The 19,914-nt window shown below is 35.8% G+C and overlaps 1 protein-coding gene across 7 annotated transcripts in view; it reads left to right on the top strand.

The window, feature by feature from the left end:
• Positions 1–7,413: 7,413 nt before the first annotated feature.
• The window catches only part of MIA2 (MIA SH3 domain ER export factor 2), a 32,837-nt gene continuing 20,336 nt past the window's right edge, over positions 7,414–19,914 (top strand). For 2 of the 7 annotated variants that reach the window (XM_083360923.1, XM_083360918.1), the window contains exons 1-11: positions 7,647–7,665; positions 10,452–10,571; positions 13,053–13,074; positions 13,179–13,267; positions 15,119–15,190; positions 15,836–15,946; positions 16,790–16,861; positions 17,989–18,093; positions 18,481–18,603; positions 19,063–19,186; positions 19,715–19,761. In XM_083360923.1, the coding sequence (XP_083217049.1) occupies positions 7,663–7,665; positions 10,452–10,571; positions 13,053–13,074; positions 13,179–13,267; positions 15,119–15,190; positions 15,836–15,946; positions 16,790–16,861; positions 17,989–18,093; positions 18,481–18,603; positions 19,063–19,186; positions 19,715–19,761 (888 nt within the window). In that variant the 5' untranslated portion in view covers positions 7,647–7,662. The other 5 variants (XM_083360922.1, XM_083360919.1, XM_083360920.1 and 2 more) reach the window with 5 other exon arrangements.

The raw sequence follows: 19,914 nt of genomic DNA, 5'->3' as shown, positions 1-19,914 counted from the left end.
GTTATAAGCAATATTTTTGATAAAACTTCATATTATTTTGAAAAGATATATCAAAAAATTAATGATAATGATTATTTCACAAAACATGAAACTAATAAAAATATTAAAGCAGAGAGACATAAGGTGAAACATGCCCATGAACAAACAAAATATGAATGTCAGGATGTGAATGCTTTTTGTTATTTTAATAATAAAGTAATCCAATGGGGAAAAACTGTTAGTGCAGATTCAGAAAATGATAACAGAAACACTGGAATTCTGGAAACAGAGTCTGTTTTCCAGAATGCAATTCAAAATGGTAAATTGATAACTAATGCAGGCTCAGATTGGAAAGGTGCCTGCTCCTCCAGAAGAGTCCAGGAATTTAATTTAAAGCTAGTTGAGGAATCAAAAAAGATTGTTCAAGGAAATATTTGTGTAGATGAATTGCAGCACCTACAGCAAGAGTTTGAGAAGCTTCAGTACAACACCTCCATTTCTCCATTTGAAGAAATTTACAAGAGAAGGAAACAAACAACAACTTTGGTGGAGCATAAACATAAATTAAATATTGGGCATGAGAAGTGTATGAAGACCAAAATGCATTTATTGCCAGAAGTCCAAACTCTTATGTGGGACATCAGAAACAACTGTGGAAGCCAAAAGACAGGTACTAGGACACTGTTTTGTTAATAACAGTAGATAAATAAAAAATCCTGAAAATTTTTGCTTTTGAAGAAAGCAAAGAGCCTGTCTGGTGTGTTTTTTAGGCAGAATGCAACAAAAAATTGATAGCTCGTTTACACTGACAGAACTTCAAGATAATAACCTACTCCTAAGTGTAGTTTTATTTTGGATGAAGCAATGTGATTTAAAATAAAAAACAAATGGATGTTTTCAATCATTAGAAAAAGTGCAATATTTCCACAATATAAGTAGATGTATCATTTATACATGACTTGGACTATTAAACTCATTGTAGTTCTTAAACATTTGGATTTTAACTGATTGAATATATTAGAAAAGAACACTACACTTAATTCTTCTGCATCAGTCTGGAAATCAGAACTCTAATACATTTCCTGTCATCGTAATGAACAGAAGATAAAAAGATTTCCAAATATGAACAATTCAAGTGGAATGCTCTAGATTTTAGAATCATTCCATAAGTCTGAAAATCCTTATTTTAATTTTCTTTCTTTTTAAATAAGGCATATTTTATATTCATAAGCCTGCTAAATAATAGCTATTGTTATACTCGATTTTTCCCCCTGATTTTTAGGACCTTCTAAATGTCTTGATAGGGACGTGGTGGCTCAGTGGGTTAGGACGCTGAGCTTGTCGATCAGAAGGTCGGCAGTTTGGCGGGTCGAATCCCGAGTGCCACGTAACAGAGTGAGCGCCTGTTATTCGTCCCAGCTTCTGCCAACCTAGCAGTTCGAAAGCATGTAAAAAAAATGCAAGTAGAAAAATAGGGACCACTACGGTGGGAAGGTAACAGCGTTCTGTGCGCCTTTGGCGTCTAGTCATGCTGGCCACATGACCACAGAGATGTCCTCGGACAAGCGCTGGCTCTTCGGCTTTGAAACGGAGATGAGCACTGGCCCCTAGAGTCGGAAACAACTAGCACACATGTGTGAGGGAACCTTTACCTTTACCTTTACATGTCTTGATAGTGATAATGGCCTGGACTCTAACAATTACAGTATTAGGGATGTTTTGCTTATATGGATTTTATATCTCTTCCTTATTCCTTAGTCCCCAAGGATCTTCCCTCAAAAATCAATTCTGATTCTGGGGGATCCTTGGAAATCATGTCATTATTCTAGGTGCTTGTTGTTCATTACTGAGGAAAAATGGTGCTCTAAATATTGTTAAATAAATACAAAATAAACCCAAATGTAATTTGCTTGTGCTGGGTTGAGCATAACATGTGGACCTAGTCATTTTGTTTGTAAATGATGAATCTTAACATATCGAGCAAGCCCAACTGTGGTTATATATTCTGATTAAATAGTTTCATAGCGTGAATTGTGAATCCAGATTCATGGCAAACTTAATTAACCAAAATTATTTCTATCACAATAACGGATTAAAAAAACAGTTAAGTGGAGGATCAGGTGAAAAATAGAAAGAACTACCTAATCTATCCCATGTTTGTTAATTCCAACCTCCTCCCACTCAAGGTTCAAAGATATCTGTAAGTCTGTGTGTATGGTTACAATTTACTTAGTTGTTGAAATTTAAATGGTTATCTGATACTCTACAGCACATTCAATAAATGTTCAATCCGAAATTCCTCAGTACCCAAGTAAATGGATAGAGGACTGCTGCTTTCATATATAATTTTATTTATATAGTTTTTAAACTTATTTGTCACCCATCTCACCTTGAGATGACTCTGGGTGGCAAATTTTAGCAATTTAGCATAAATTCTAATAATAAAATTCTATGTTTCTAAATTATTTTCTTGTTAGCTTTCAGCCAGAAAATTGTGGAAGAGGAAAGCCCATATTTTTTCAAGATGTAAGATAATGATGCAAGAATACAATCAGCTAAAATGTATAATATGTATAATATGTAATTCTTTGCAGATAAAGGGAGATTACCTGGCAATGGTCTCAAAGAAAAAAACCCTCTGAATTCAAATAAGGAAGCTAAGAATGATCAGTATTCTGAAAAAAATCCACGTCCCACAAATACTAAGAAAAAGCCAAATGCTTCAGGAAAAAGTTATCTAGATCAACAGGATGTCAAAGAAGTACAAGAGAACAATCTAATGAATCAAAGTTGTATCATTAATGGTAAGCAAACTTAATCTAAATATTAAAAGACCAGATTTTAAAGAATATTTCATCTGTAAAGAAGATAATGTGTTTTTTCTTTTTCTTGTACATGAAATAGAAAATGAATGGCTACTCCAGATAACCCCAGATTTGAACAAACTCTATGCCATTATAACTTCTATTTTTTCATCTACGATATCGATAGGTAAAAAGGTACGTTTCTTTAATATGAGTCTACTTTCTCATGCTAATCATAAAAAAATGTAGTATGGCTACCATGTCTAGGATGAAAAAATCTGGACAAATAGAGATCAGCAAAGAGACACATAATGTTCTGGCTCTCTATTGTTCTCTAATGTTTGTCAAGATTTTTGCAGTCCATGTACTGCACTTTTTAAAAATATTTCTTCAGCATTTAAAGTGTTGCGCGTAATGCCTTTTAAGCTTATATTTTTCAAGATAGGTTAAAGGTAGATATAGTTTGTCTTATGGAGCTGAACTACAATTCAAATTATAATTAACATATTCCACTTTAAGTAAACTAAACGTAAATAATTTATGTTGGACAGCTTTTAGTGTTTGGTATCATAAGGCAACTGTTATGACGCAGGTCACGTAGGCCAGGGCTTTTCAACCTTTTCACTCATTGTACCACTTTTAGGATATGGCAATATCCAAGTACCACCAGTTGCCTAGCAAGGTGTCAAAAACTTGAGGACTTAAAAAAAAAAAAGGAAAAAAGTGATGAAGTACAGGTAGTCTTCGACTTACAACAGTTTGCTTAGTGACTGTTCGAGGTTACAATGGCACTGAAAAAAGTGCCTCCCGAGCCACACCCAAGCAAGACAACTGCCTGCCCGCCCAGCAGTGCTCTTCCTCCTGTTCAAGGTTTTCATTGCTGTGAGCATTTCTGTTGAGGGTTGGCAGCAGGTGAGGTGGGGTGAGGTGTTTGGTTTTTATTACCCCCTCCCCCCTCTCTGCTGGGTGGTTGCAGCAGATTTTGGTCACTTCACATGACCCTGGGACACTGTGACTGTCATAAATATGAATCAGTTGCCAAGCATCTGAATGTAAATCACAAGACCCTGGAGATGCTACAACATTCCAGCTGATCGGTGCTTCTTCTGGGCTCAGCAGAAGTGCCAGGATCAGTGCTGCTTTTCAGCTGATTGGTGCTTCTTCAGGGCTCAGTGGAAGCACCAGGATCAGCGCCGAGCTACAGCTGGAGCCTGGTGCTGATCTTGGCATTTCCACTGAGCCCTGACAGCCCCAACGAAGCGTTGATCCTGGCGCTTCCTCTGAGCCTGACAGCTCTACAGCTCCAGCCATCTCTTGCTCAGGTTTGTGTAGTGCTGCCACTGGTTCAGCTCATTCCCCTCCCCCACTACTTTTCTAGGGTGGTTGCGTACCACCTGCCAGGTGCCAATGTACCACAGGTGGTACCCTTACCACTGGTTGAAAAGCCCTGGCCTAGGCAGAGTCAGGCTTTGATAGAGTCTTTTATTGGTCTGTTAAATTCCACAACAAAAAGTCCTACAACTGCCGGTAAGGCTTTCATACTTTCATATTTCCCTGAAGATAGATACCCTCAGTCCCACAAACCAAAGCCAGCAAGCAAAAAAAAAACAACAACATTCACAAAAGCAGACAGGAACTCCAAAGAGAAAGTGCAAGCTCAAGGGGCCAAGGTCCACAGGACAAGGTCCACAGGCAAGTGGCAAGTCCACAAGGCAAAAGGTAACTCCACCAGGCAAAGGAATAAGACAAGGCAGAGGCAGAAACACGAGTCAAGGCTCGAGTTTTTCCAAAGCCAGGGGAGTGTATTGTTCCCGACAAAGACAATCTCCCTTAGCTTCTGCTTAATTCATGCCAGGTGTTCCTTGTGAGGAGTAACCTTTTCCCCAGCAGCCTTGCAGACCTTCTTTGAGCTTGCCACCTCTACTCTCTGTGCCCTTAGATCAGGTGGAGGAGGCAGCTGTTCCTCATCGGAGGGGATCTGCTGCCTCTCAGCACCACTGCCTGTCTGCAGCTGATCCTCCCCCATGTCTGTGAGGGCAGGCAGCTCTCCATCCAGTAGCAACCACCTCCCCCAATGCCTGAGGGGCCTTGGACAGCATCATCCTCAGCCCCCTGGCCTCTCCAGACACTGCAAGGGAGATGTCGGAGGTCCCAGTTCCAACTCCTCCTCCTCTTCCGATGGGGCCATGACAGCAAGACACCTTTCTTCTTGTATCCAAAAACAGAGGAACCTCATTTTGCACTGCATTTCTACTCTGATTTTTCCCACTCACATCCGTGTCAAACAGGAACAAAAAGAATGGGGGGAAATTAGGGTAATTTAAAAGGACTGTGCAAGAATAACATAGCTTAGCAATTATGGAGAAGGGACAGACCAGGAAGTGAGAATTCCTGAGATTGGTAACACCAGCGCTCAAATTACAGCTGCAGAATTAATTCCCAGCAGTTCCTTTCTTCCACAACAAAGTCAGAAAAATTATTCAGCGTAGAATGATGCTTTATGATCACATGGGCACAGAGCTGTGTATAATGTGACATAAGTACCATGTTTGAAGTCCCAAATTTTATTAAAAATATTGTCAGGATCAAATTTAAAAATTAGTACTATCCATAGTCTGCCCAAACTCCTTGGGATAAAATGACAAAGGAATATACATAATTATAATAATTCCATCTTATAATTTCAATGTACTTTGCAAAATGTATGAATTTAAATTGCCTGTTGGAAATTAAAGGACTCAAAATTCTGGCAGGGACAACAGTTTTCCCTACACAGCCTCACTCCATTCTTCTTAAATAGCCCTAATTTAGAAGTAAAATTCAAATCCAATGGATCTTTTTCAGTAAGTTTTCAGTAAGTATGCTTAGGAATGAAACCTGCAAATTTGGCATTGTAATACATTAGCAATCATGTAAAAAGGAATAGTTATGAACTAGCGTTGCCATGTAAGGAGGATATATGCATTATTGTTGCAGATCAGCTTGTCTATTTCAAGAATTGTCAATCTGATCATCTGTTTTTTCCAACACTGTCATAAATCTAAATGTTTTACTTGCAGGTTGGGGGAGGGTAGTAGAACAGTACTATGAAACCTCTCTGCTAATATACATTAAAATATTTGCTATAAATATATAATTCTATATTTTCCAATTATAGTATACTACAGTGATAAACTAAAAGATTGTTTGTCATAAACTTCCCTTTTGCACCCCCTTGCATTAAAAGCATTAAAATCAGGGGAGAATCTCCTGTCCATTTGGAAGCTATTACTAAGATCTTATCATCTGGATTATGAGCTTCTAAAAAATTAGAAACAATTTAAGCTTTTATAGCATCTTATAGTTACACTTCCCATTCTACAAATGGGAAAAGAGGTTTGTGATATAGTTAAAGTTTATAATGGAAGATGAGATTTTGATTTTTTTGATGTAAAAGATACTAACCTGTTGGACTGCCACATAGTCATTATACCACATATTTTACTGTTTTTTTAAATCTTTTTTTCAATTTGTGAGTGGCGGGAGGTTGCTTCAATTAATTTTTCTATTATATCTATCCTCTAATGTTAGAGTATGAAGTGTTGGTTTCTTTTTTGGGTGTGAAAAAAAATCTTGATTATGTTAGCAGAGCATTAAAGAAAACAATGCATTTAAAGATATCATCTTACCTCATACAAAGAGCTTATGCCTTCCAATTCTTCAGATTTAAATGGAAGTATCTGATCTAAAGACATGTTGACATTCTGTCATAACTGGTTAAAAGATCTTCAGTTTTATAGCATCAGCATTCTTATATTTTATTAAACTTAAAAGATGTTACAATTAACACTTCTTCTAAAAATCATTTGAGATATACTATATATAAATTATTTTATGGTGTTATAGCATATTATGTAACTACAAATACTATTTCTGAAAACTATATAATTTCCAGAAAGAACCCAATCTATTAACAATATGGTAAAGTGATTTTAGACAAGAGAATAAACTGTCTTCGGAATGACTAAAATACATCACTGCCTTGCAAGAACATGTCAAGAAATGTTCAAAGTCTGCCTTAGCACATAATTTCTCAACCTTGCCCATTTTAAGAAGTTTGAACTTCAGCTCCCAGAATTCCCCAGTCAACATGCTGACTAGAGATATTCTGAGTTTTGAGCTCCATAGTTCTTAAATTTGTCATGGTTGAGAAACACTGCCTTAGCAGATACAGCGGCAGTCCCTATCTTCGTTTATTGGCCGAGTACTGACTGCATTGTCTTCATGGTATCGTGCGTGTGGATGCTAGAATCAATATGCATCCGTGTCGAGTCACGGATAACAGAGCTTCAACTCAAATTAATAATTTAGAGATTCCCCATTAAAAAAAAATAGGGCCACGTTTTATCAGAGGCAAGGGAATGCGAATTTATGCGATACTTCCAATATTAATCTGCGTCAAGTAGTAGAGGTTAGTCCAGGGGTAGGCAACCTCGGCTCTTTTATGACTCATGGACTTCAACTCCCAGAATTCCTGAGTCAGCTATGCTGACTCAGGAATTCTGGGAGTTGAAGTCCATGAGTCATAAAAGAGCCGAGGTTGCCTACCCCTGGGTTAGCCCTTCGGAGAAGGAAATATACCGAAGGATCATAAATACCACCTTCTGGGCTAGTCTGGTACTTCGCCGTCTCCTGCGTACTACTTCTTTGGGGGTAATTGTTTGTTGACAAGTTGAGGATTGCTTTGTATCTGCTGGTCTCCACCCCTTCCCACAGACATGGTTTCTTCCTCTCCCCGGCGCTGCCAATGGTACATTCTGATAGCCGTCCGAGACAGGAAGAGGCGGCGCTGGCAGCGCTATCGGGGCTTCTTTGCTAGAATCGCAGCTGATGCAGTAAGATGGCAGCGTCTTTTAATGTCGCCGTTGCTGGGGGCAGTCCGGAGGGTGCTGTCGCCGGGATTTTCGGGCTGGGTTTGAGGGGCTGCGTTCAGCACTACTGTGGGTTGGCCTTGAAAAGTGCTTGGAGCGTGAGTGTGGGGACAGATGGGGCCGCTGGTGAAGCAATCTGGAACGAGGGTCGATCGGCCCTTGGCCGGAGCTAACCTCCCGAGTTCCCCGGGGTTTGGCGCAACTCCTAGCAGACACCTAATTTCTAGGAGCAGGAGTACGCAAAAGATATGTGGCTGTGTGCTGCAGCTTTCAACATCGCGCAGCCCCAGTTCCTCATATGAGACGATGGCCGTTGTTCTGCAACGATAAGGAAATTTCCTCATATTCTGCTGTTGCTGCTTCTGGTTTCTGTGATAAAGAGCAGATTCAAATGAAGCCTCCAAAACTAGGGTAAAATGTCCCTGGTTGTCTTAAGTCCTGTTCTTTCAATAGTTGCATAAGGCAGTAACTCGGATGAAACTTCCACATCACTTAAAGCTTGGTGTAATGAATTGTAGATAAAGGCACGTTATTCTTGCTAGAAAAATAGAAAAAATCAGCCTCTGAAATTCTTTGCAGGTCTATAGAATTGCTCCTGCCTTTAGTTTAGTCATACACACCATGTTACCAAGACCCAATAATTTGCTGAGGCTGATGGCTTTTGAAAATTAGTGATGAGAACCGAAGTCCAGAATATCTGGAGGACAATCAGGTTAAGACAATGCTGGGCATGATTTATAGCTGAAACAGGTATTATAAATCAGACCTTTGCACAAATGTTGTTCATGAAACTTGAATGTTTGAATTGTATTGAGAATAGATAACAAGGTCCAGGTTCAAGACATTGTTATTTGAGATATCATTTTTTTCTAACCAGCCAGAGCAATTGAGCAGAGTAATCATGCTTCGGATTCCTTTAGTGAAACAACAACATTTATCAAGACCTAGGCAGTGTGTGTCTACTCTGTTGCAGTAGATGCCCTCTGGAGTGACATCCTCCTGCTCATTGCTCCCACTCTATAGTTTTCTGGTGGTTGTTAAAACTGTGGTCTCTGGCTTGGGTTAGCATGGATACCAAATTTTTGCTAGTTTTAGCTCCTCTGGGATATGCTTAACCATTGCATTGTTCCAGATTGCATGGGGTTTTTTGGTAAACTACTCAATCTTTTGGGAGTTGGACAGTTTCCAAATCTCCAAATTGCATAAAGATTTGTCTTTCAACATACTGTAATTTTGTGTTGAGGTGGGGATTATAATTTACTTGGCATAAAATCTGCAGGAATTACTGTGTAACTAATAAAACATTAATTAGCTGTATCTGTAAAATCAGGATTTGTACATGTGTATTCTGATTATATATATAAAACAAGGAAACCATACCTGTCACTTTTGTTGATGATCAGTGGCAGGACCTGAATGGAGACATAGTGGTTCTTCAGCTCCTACTGGATTTGTTAGTGGGGTTCAATGCCATTAATTGCAGTATCCTTCTGGACTGCTTGCAATAGTTGGAGAAAATATTTTGCATTGGTTCTACTCTTTCTGAGTAGGCATTTCAAATTGGGGGAAGAAGAGTTGAGGCCTCTTCCCTTCTTTTTTTAAAAAAATCTGGGTGCAATCATTTGCCAGATTGGGTTGAGGTGTCATCAGTTTACCTTCACCCTGGACCAAACAGTAGATGGATGGAAGTACTGAACAAGCACTTAGAAACTGGGGGGAACTGGATGAGACACATGGGCTAAAGTTGAATCTTAGCAAGATGGATTTGGTGTTTGTATAGAAGTCCTCTGGCTCCAGATTAGTTCTATCCCTCATTCCATATGGATCTGAACATATGAAGGAGCAGGTGCACACTTTGGAAGTTTTTCTCATCTCATAGTACCTGCTAGATCAGCAGGTAGACGCTGTAGTCAGAACAGCCTTTGCCCAGCTTCTGTACTGAAGTCAATTGTGAGTTACAGCAGTACAACAATGTTACTTGACAGCCCTGATGAGCAAAGAGACCTCCAATGTAATATATTGTGATTAGAGGCTGAATTCCACATACTGATTTCAGTTATCAGCCAAATCCTTGGTTTCAGGCATCTAGCAGAATTCTCCTTAGCATCATTCATTATTTAGCATTTGCCCTTAGCTCTGATTGGAGCACTAAAAATAGACAAATTTATAATGCTAATTTTCATAGCTATATTTCTCATTTTGTCTATAAAGTTTTCTGGGCATCATTTGTAACAAAAGGTTGAAGCAGATTAACCTTTACCTTTACCTTTTAATTTGATTTATTTGCTAAAGTTGTTCAGAATTACTGTTTATGACCATAGTCCTTTATGGCCATAGTCCTTTTTTGCACACTTATCTGCAAGCTCCTAGTAGATTTATATTGGAGTAAAGAAATATTAGGTCAGGTCAAATTTCACTTACTCCACAATATGATTAAGTGACTAATATGTGTCTTATTTGCTAGCATTTATTCAACAAATCTAAAATACAGACTTTCTGATAATACTGTAGTCACTTCCAGAAAAGGAAGAAAAGTAAATACTGATAACTCAATTGATGAATAGTATTTGGCATTTATATGTGCAATTGCCCTGATTAATGTAATGTAAGTATCCCCTTTTCCCTTTTATGTTCATTATGCATTTTACCTGGGGAACATTTTATTAAATGCAGTGATTATGAATTAATATGATCAAAATATGGAAATTCTGTTAAAAATTGTTCTGTCAGGCTTTAACTTTGTTTTCCTTCTTTAAAGGTTGTGTCATCACTTCCTGAAAATATGAGACCTGGTCCAGAACTCTTTGGTTTTTCATGGGAAATTATAATTGTTGCCATTTTTACTGTTTTACTGTTCTTATGCAGGATGTATAAGTCAGTAAGTATGCAATAAGGCATTAAATTGGAATGCTGTAAAATCATTCTGCTAAGCATCTAGTTAAAGTAGATTTTTATATCATGTTTCTATGCATGCTTATATACCAGTAGGTCAACTCATGGATAGTCATGTTAAAGACTATAATCCTAAATTGCTATATAGATTCAGGAGGAGGATCCTCTTTTCAATCAATATATAAAGTTTATATTGGAAATATTTTTAAAATAAAATTAAGCTTAATAAATTTTGAGATTTTTAAGCTTAATAAATTTAGCAAATTTTATTTTCTTTGACTAAACTTCTTTTCATTTGGAATATTTAACAGCATAATTTGACATTTTAAAATCTAATTTTGTGATTTGTAATTATATAAGAACAGCACTTTGCAAAATGTAACTTATAATAAACACTTTTTTTTTCTTCTTAAACTAATTTTTGGTAAAATCCTTGTCCTATTTAAATATTTTAGTAAACATCCCCTTGTAATCTAAAGCATTATACAAAATTTAGTTTACTCTTTGCTTATATATTTTCAAAATAATACAACAAATAAGCTATGAGAAAACTTTGCAACATTTCAAAATTGCCTCCATTTGGGAAATGCTTGCAATTTTGAGCCAATGTATTTTTATTTTTTGATTTCTATAGCCGCCCATCTCAACAAGTGAGTCTCATAAAACAGAATAATTTTAAAAATTAAGACAATTAGACAGTACAAAATATATATAGTATCAAGTGATACTATATATATAGATCAGGGGTCTTCAAACTTGGCCCTTTTAAGAACTTGCCACAGTTTGTTGTGATCCACACAAAGGCTTTAGCATATTCAATGAAGCAGAAGTAGATGTTTTTCAGGAACTCCCTAGCTTTCTCCATGATCCAGTGTATGTTGGCAATTCCTCTGCCTCTTCGAAATCCTGCCTGTACTTCTGGTAGTTCTCGATCCACATACTGCTGGAATCTAGCTTGTAGGATTTTAAGCATAACTTTACTAGCATGTGAAATGAGTGCAGTGGTGCTATAGTTTGAACATTCTTTGGTACTGCCTTCCTTTGGAATTGGAATGTAAACTGATCTTCTCCAATCCTGTGGCCACTGTTGAGTTTTCCAAATTTGCTGGCAAATTGAGTATAGTGCCTTTACTGCATCGTCTTTTAAGATGCTGAATAGCTCAGCTGGAATACTGTCACCTCCACTAGCTTTGTTGTTGCTCAGTTTTTCTAAGGCCCACTTCACTTCACATTCTAGGATGTCTGGCTCAAGGTCAGTGACCACCTCATCGTGGTTATCAGGGACGTTAAGCTTATTCTTGTATATTAATAGACTTAGGGCACATAAACAAGTCTTCATGGCCTTGCGAAAAACCTATGAAAACCACCACCTTCCTGCAAAAGAGGAGATTGGATACTGGACAAAAGCTGTCTAGACTACTTGGGTCAAGTGATGGCCCTTTCAGGAGAAGACACACCACTGCCTCTTTAAGAACCAAAGGAACCATTCCCTCCTTCAAAGAGTTATTGGTCCCCTCCCAGGCACCCTTAACTAATCAGGAGGGACACTGATCTAACACAGAACTTGCCACAAGAGCTGTGTCTACTTCCTCCAATGCATCAGGACCAACCCCCCCATCCCCCAAATACCCTTGCAAGACTTCATTCCTATAACCTCTAGTTGTACTGGCTTAAAGTTCAACAAAAAATGAATGGAAGCAACTTTATCCGCTAAGTACCGAGCATATTTCTCAGAGCAACCCTGCAAGTAAGACACAATATTGTTCATTTCAGGGAGGGACCTTGTTATTCAAAATAGGGCCGCTAGGCGACTATCTGCAAATGCAATAGGGACAAAGAAATAATTGTTTCCCACCATTGCCACACAAGATAGGCTCTAATGATTACTATAGCTCATGTTTGATCATCTTCACTCCCTTTCATTTGCCAGCAATACTCTAGGCATTTCTTAGCCCACTTTAACTCCCCCAACTTCTCTATATACTATGAGAGGTGGAATCGTGGAAATGGGGGCTGCTCAGGCACAATTCAATACAAGTCAATGGCCACTCGCCTACTTGGGAGCAAAAGAGGTCTGGTTATCAAAAATAATATGTTTTCTTCTTTGATAAGTCTATCTAACATTACTTAAGGTATTTACTTTCACTACTATTCACTGTGCTTGAGACTAATCAAGTTAAAAATCTTAGCTATTTAGGTGAATGTGGTTACCTTTAATCTTGTTTTATTTCAGCTAATGTCTTATGATTGAAGAAAAAGCATTCTAAGAAAATACTATTATTCCACCTATTTTAGATATTTTATCTGGATTAGTGTAAGGTATTTATGTTATGTTTGATTCAACCCCAAAAATCTACTTTATTTTTTTATTATGCTACACTAATCTTAAGACTTAAATTGAAAATTGAATTTCAATCTCATCAGATATTGTAAACAAATTGCAATATTTGCTCTTGTTTATTTGCAGGTTAAAAGTAGACTTTATGTTGGTAAGTTAATTTATTTTCTATGGGTTAGATTTTGTAGATTGTGTTGGAGTCATTTTCTGTTTAAAGCTTATAATACTCATCTCTATCTCTCTCTCTCTTTTTAGAAAGAGAGAAGCAGCTTGCCAATAACATTGCTGAACTAATTGAAGAGCGATGTAAATTAATGGATAAACTCAGTCTCCACAAAAAAGAGGTAATTTCAGTTATTTCAAATGTGAGCAAATAGGTATGGAAGGATAGGCAATTTATGGGGTTCACTATCAGAACTTGTTAGCAAAAATAGCCAAATTTGATGATATAATTACGCCTTTTTTTGTAAAATAAGGGTTGTCCCTGAAAGTAAATTTGATTTTATGTGTCTTTCTGATGTAAAACTTATAGGAAAATTTTTGATTTAATGAGTCATAAATGGATTAGAATTCATTGATTAAAATGGATTCTATTATAGACAAGATGCAATTAGAAATTATGATAACAAAATCTGAGGGAAAGTCCTTCTTAAATTGTTTATATTCCTTATCCTGTCAAATACAGGACAAAATAACAAAAGAGACTTAACATTTTATATTCATTAAGGCCCAGGATCAGGATATCAGCAAAACCTGATTAATGTTAATTAATTCATTCCTTTTGGCAGAGCAATCAGTAATGTGCTGTGAGAGAATTAAACACTCTTACACATTATATTTTTGGCTACAAGCATATTGTTTTCCATTTCAGCATTTTTGTTGCTAAGGAATACGTCTATTAAAGAGTGTTCTTATTGCTGTCCTAGCTATCCTACCTAATGAAGTTGTGCAAATGAGATAAAAGAAAAAAGGGGGAAATCATTAATTACTAGGAAAAGGAAAGAAAACATTTTATTTTCTTTAAGTCAGAAGTTAATTACTATGGATATTTAGCATCTTTACCTTAGCTTAGAAAGGGCTTGATAGTTTAATGGAATCACAGAACTGACTTGAAGTAAACAAGTCAAATCATACTGTTCCGCAAAAAGTTTGGCAGTGGAACTGTACACTATTGAACATAAAATAAAAATAGATTAATTAAATTTAATCTAAAAACACAACAATTGGGATAAATGTGACAACCGTGAAGTGAGAAGGTTGAAATTCTTGTTCTTTGTTAAAAGGGATGTGCAAAACTACTGTAGCAAATCTAATTTAGCATTAATTGAAATTACTGCACAATGATTATTTATAGAAAGTTAAGTCTTTTGATAGGGATGGAAAGTGTAGTTTTATCATTCTTCCCTACTTCAAGATTTCTTAAGGTATGACTTCCTGTGTTTAAGAAATCTTAACTCAAAATAAATACACTGGAGTTTAACCATACTAACAAGGAAGAAACCCCACTGAAATAAGCAAAAGGAGTGTAAAGGACTCTATGAATAGTTTGTTATCCCATTCACAGAAATAGCAACTTCTCTACTAAGTTGGAGGTAAAAGGTGATTGCTCTGACTAGAGCAGGAGACCTTACAGTGATGTCACCAGAAAGAGTGACAGATTCTTTTTAAACTCTTCTCTGGGCTTGAGGAAATTTAAAAGAATGGAAACAAGCAAGGTATTCCAATTCTGATCCATAAATCTCTTCACCACCGAGTGGCCTAGGCCAAAGCCAGTTTCTGTTTCCATCTTGATGTGGGAGGAGCAGTGTTCCTGAAGAATCTAAAAATAGTTAACTCTTTTATTTGAAATTTGGTTTTAATACTACAATATTTCCTTAATATGTTGTTCTCGAAACTCTGGCATATAATTTTAATAAAGTTATTCAACATGTACAATATCATATACTGTAAGTGCCTTGAGAATAATTAAACTTGAAATGTTAAAACAGTTTTAAACCAATTTTTCTGAGCATGTATTAGAAACTGATAGTTTCTATGCTAAATAATTGTTCATTTGTGCAATCTCAGATTGCTTTTGGATCAATGTGTCATCATAAAGAATTAAAACAAATTATTTTGAACTATTGGAACAAAGTGAGAAGTGCTGCTGTTATTTCCTTCTTTGTTTAAAATGTAACATGATGTTCTTGTTTTAGTATGCAGAATTGGAAAACACTCTGAAAGACAGCAGCTTTCTACAAGAGTCAACCATTGCTTCAAATATTAAGGTAACATTGGAAGATACAATACCACTTGCAGGGTATTCTGGTTTCTGGTTCAAATGTAACTATGATGGTTTATTCAAAAGTCCCTTAGTATTTATTTGTGCTCAGTAAGTGGAATTCCAATCCCACATAGTACAGTTAAAGATAGTTTATAATACAGATATTTGCTAAATACTATGCTCATTATTAAAGACCCCTTGATTGAGCGGCATAATCAAGTTAAGTTTTTCTTGTGTAAAGGTAGAATCTGAAATGTTGACAATTATAGCATTTCTAGTAAATAAAATTGAGGAAAGATTTGAGCCATTTCCAAATAAGTAAAGGAGCTTAGGCCATAATGTATAGGTGTTCAGGAAATAGATTATTAATATTCCCTTATATTAAAAATCTGTTTTACTACAGATTTTATGTACTACAGCAAGCTTGTACATAACCCTTGAGTCAACTTAGAGAATTTGACTAGATATTCTTGAGTTAATTTTTTATGACCCATATACAGTTTGATAAATTTGTATTAGGGTATATTTTATTTATGGGGCTGCTCCTAATTTGTGATGATTAATTCCAGCTAAAGGTTTTTAGTAACTCTAATGTTCTAGCTCACATGTATGTCTGAATGTCAGCATGTTTTAAAACTTGGTAATTTAGATAGAGTATGAAGAACTGAACAGTTCAAACTCGGCCCTCAAGAATGAAATAGAACACTTAGAAAAAGAATTGAAAGAAGAAAAATCTAAACAATTGGAACAGGATGATTTGGTAAGTCTATACAAAGCAAACTTTCTGAGGCAAAAAATATAATAAAAGTTGGCTATATGTTAAAATTAATACCTTGTTCTTTCATTTTTTTTAAAATGGATAATATCTCATGGTTGATTCAGTTTTGCTTATTTTAATAAAAGTAAAATACATTTCAAAGAATATATATATAGCATATAAAATTTTGCTTTTGTTTTAATTTCTTAATGTCTAATAATTCAATTTCTTAAACATTTTAATTTAATTACTTATGCTTGTGAGAGAGAATTTCAAATATTTCTTGATACTTGGTAGTTGAAGATTAGAAAAAAGAAATAACAATACAATATTTTGAATAAGTTTTAGTCTTCAACATAGTGCTATGATTTCACAAACTTTTGATTGATTCCATGAATATTTTCTCAGAATTTATCTGTGTTATGCTCAAGACTGTTGGCTCCAAAATACTGTGCTAGGAAGAGAATGGATAAGTGGTGGGATTAAGTATCACACGATATTAAAAACAATGAAATCTGGTTATCTCTATGACTAGAATGAATTATTCATTTCTTTTGGAAAATGGAGGAGTTACTATTTATCAAGTCAGAGTATTGGGTTGTTGTTTTTATGCAAATATTTAAAACATTAAAGAGGGAAAGGTGAAAAGATGATTAAGAGAATGACTTGACTCATGTAACATATATGGCATCCTAACAATAATTGAAAATAATTTTGGAACAATATGCCCAGATGAAAAAATGTAATGGTAAACTACATGGTAATCAGTGCCCAGACATTTTGAGTTCGCAGTATTAATCACATTGAAGAAACTTTTATAAAAAATAATGTTTAATGTTTTTGTAGATGGCTGAAATACAGAAAAAAAAGGCATCTTTAGAAAATGAAGCAAAATCTATCCAGTTTCAAGTCTCTGAAGTAAGCCAATATTTAACTTGATGTTTGTATAGGCAAGTGGGCATATGTGTCAAAACAGTGTACTTGACAAAGTTCTTGTTTTTTCCTAGAAAGGGAAAAATGGCTGATTGAGGAGCCAGTGGCATCTTAGAAAAAAAAGCTGATTCTGGAAGTTGATATTTGGCAACTTGTTAATTTCTTACTTAACTTAAAAAGATTTTTTTTTAATGTAAAAGATTAGACAGGAAAGCTGAACTTGATATGTACCCCCAAAATGGTTTATTTTATCTCCCTGGCATTGCCTGGATCCAAGGTTTTAATACTATCATAAATAGATTAAATCTCCTTAGTACTACCGGAGTTAGTTGTCTGGTTTTGATAGTAATTGGGTATTTTTTTGGGGGAAAAATGAGAATGCTTTATTTATGTTCTGATATATTGTCTAGTACTTCAGATCAATTTGACCAAGATCATCCTTTTGTTATCCAAAGTTTCTTATCTCCTTTTCAGAACTGAACCCATTGCTTAATCCTGTGTCATGAAAATACAGTGTTGTACAATATTCCTTTGCTTGAAAAAAAAGATTTGTGTATGTTCCTTAGTAGTGTAGCCTAATAGGTCTTCCAGTAAGAAAAACAAGAACTATATTAGCACTACTTTGGAATCTTTCTACAATTTTTATCCCAGTATTTCTTGGGATTTATGTGAAAGGTACTGTTTAAATACCGTCAAAGGCAAAGTAAGTATTTATGAGTCAGAAGAATTGCATTTTCTGTGGTTGATTTTTCAAGACCATTCCCAATATAATACATGATAGCCAATGAGAGCCTTGGTGGAGCATTGGGCTAATGCCTCCTTAAGTAACACCAGCTGCCTGCAATTAGTGCAGGTTCGCATCCCACCAGGCTCAAGGTTGACTCAACCTTCCAGCCTTCCGAGGTAGGTAAAATGAGGACCCAGATTGTTGGGGGCAATTAAGCTGACTTTGTAATAATGCCGCTGGGGTGTGTGAAAGCCCTAATAAGCAGGCATATACATAGAATGAAGGCTACTGCTAAGCTTCCTTATTTTAAGGAAGGTGCTACAAAAATATTAAATGAATAAATTAATTAATGCATGCTGCTTAATGTGATGTCCGTGTCATTTAGGCCAAGACCACATTAAAAGTATATGAAATTAACAGAGAGAGACTGAAGATCTCTTTGCAAGATGAAGTAGAAGAAAACAGACATCTTCATGAAAGTGAAAAGCAAGTATGTACTTTTCACTAACTCTATACATACTTGGATTTTTATTCTTTAAACTGTTAAATATTGTACAAAAAGAAGAAATTCATCCAAAGGAAGTTTTTACAGAGCTTCTGCTCTTATAAGTAATTACATTTTGAGACTTTGCTTTTTAGCAGATAAATTTATTCAGTACTGATGAAAAAAGCCCTTTGGGAAACCACTTATAACCATCTGATGGATTACTGGGTCAGTGGAAAGTGGAAAGATCATGTGCATAAAAGGGAGTGGGGGGGAGAGAAGAGCAACATAATGTCTCTAAGTTCTAATTCAGCTTTTGCTATTCAGTTTGTTTTTTGTTTGTAACACATTTCTTTGATATAATATAGTGATTTTGCAAACTTCCCTCTCTAGTTATTACAAGAAGCCGAAGGATGGAATGAACGATTTACTGAGCTAAATGAGCAGATAAAAATGTATGAATCATCTCAAGCAAATCTAGAGGAAGCTCTTAAAAATAAAGAAAGTCAAGTCAAGGTACACATATTTCTTATTTTTTAGCATTGAGCAAAAAATATTGCAGAGTTTGTTCTCAGAAAACATATTCAATAGATCTTAAATGCAAGTGGCCTTTTGAGAAATCAAATAAACCACTGCTAGTTAGAGATTTGTGATGCCTAACAAGGAGAAAATGGTTTCATGTTTTGCCTTCTGTTTTAAAATTATCATTGAATGGAAGTTGAAATTTGCCTCACATTCTGTAAATCCAATTTTGCTAATGTTTACATGATCCTGACTTGCCACAGTAGTGCCTTAAGACTTTTTTTCTCTCACGGAAGAAGCTGTCATATTAAGATTCACAATACCCATAAAAGTGTAGTTTTGAGCATGAAACATATTACCTTAATATTTGTTTAATATAGAGTCTAAGATTCATTCACACTAACTTTCTCTCTCTCCCTCCCCCCCCTTTTTTAATTCTAAAATACTGCTTAGTCTCTGACAGACTGCTTGTTAAGGATGAAGGACTGGAGCTATGCAACAGGAGAGCATGATTCTGTGGGTGACAACTACAAGGATAATGATATAGAGAATGAAACAGAAAATGAGCAGCACTTGGGTAAAAATATTTTCAGATTTCAAATAAGAAACCACTGTCATTATAGACTTTGTCTTCAAAAAGAAATAAATTATAATACGTGCTTGTAGAGAATAGCCTATGCTTTATATTAGTATATTCTGGACTTCTCAGGGCTGCATGATGTTAAGATCAGAATAGTTTTTTTCAATATCATCCTTTGAAGTAAGATTAAAAGCAACAGTAAAAGTAAGTCTTTGGATGTCCTTTCCTCTCACACTCACACCCCAATTCCTTAAGTAGAAATTGCAGCATCAGCAGCATCCACTTGGTGGTCAGCTACATTTATCTTAAGGATAAAGTAACAAAATGTTAAAGCCAACTGAGCAATTCTGTTGCTTCTCAGAGGCTTAATAAATAAATCCTTGCTATCTTCCACATTCCTGTTTAAAGGCACATTAAAATGTTAAGAGATAGGACAAAAAGAATATTTGTAGTGCTAGTATTATTTTTGTAAAATCCAAGATTATTTCTCTGAGTTTTACTTTTTCTCTCAATTTCTTTAATTAGATGTTCCAGAAAAAGAAATAGTAAAGAAGCTAATTTATGCCGCAAAGGTAATTGATAATACTGTGAAGGTTTTAAGTATTTTAAAAATCTGTAAAGATTAGCATGTAAAAAAAAAGGTATTTGGACTATGGGAAAATACTTTATACATTGAAGGTCAGGATGTTGACTTTTGGGAGGAGCTATAATTGCCAACATTGTCC

The sequence above is a fragment of the Vipera ursinii genome (assembly GCF_947247035.1).
Source record: "Vipera ursinii genome assembly, chromosome: 1".
Taxonomy (NCBI): Eukaryota; Metazoa; Chordata; class Lepidosauria; order Squamata; family Viperidae; genus Vipera; species Vipera ursinii.
This window is presented reverse-complemented; position numbering and strand designations above follow the sequence as displayed.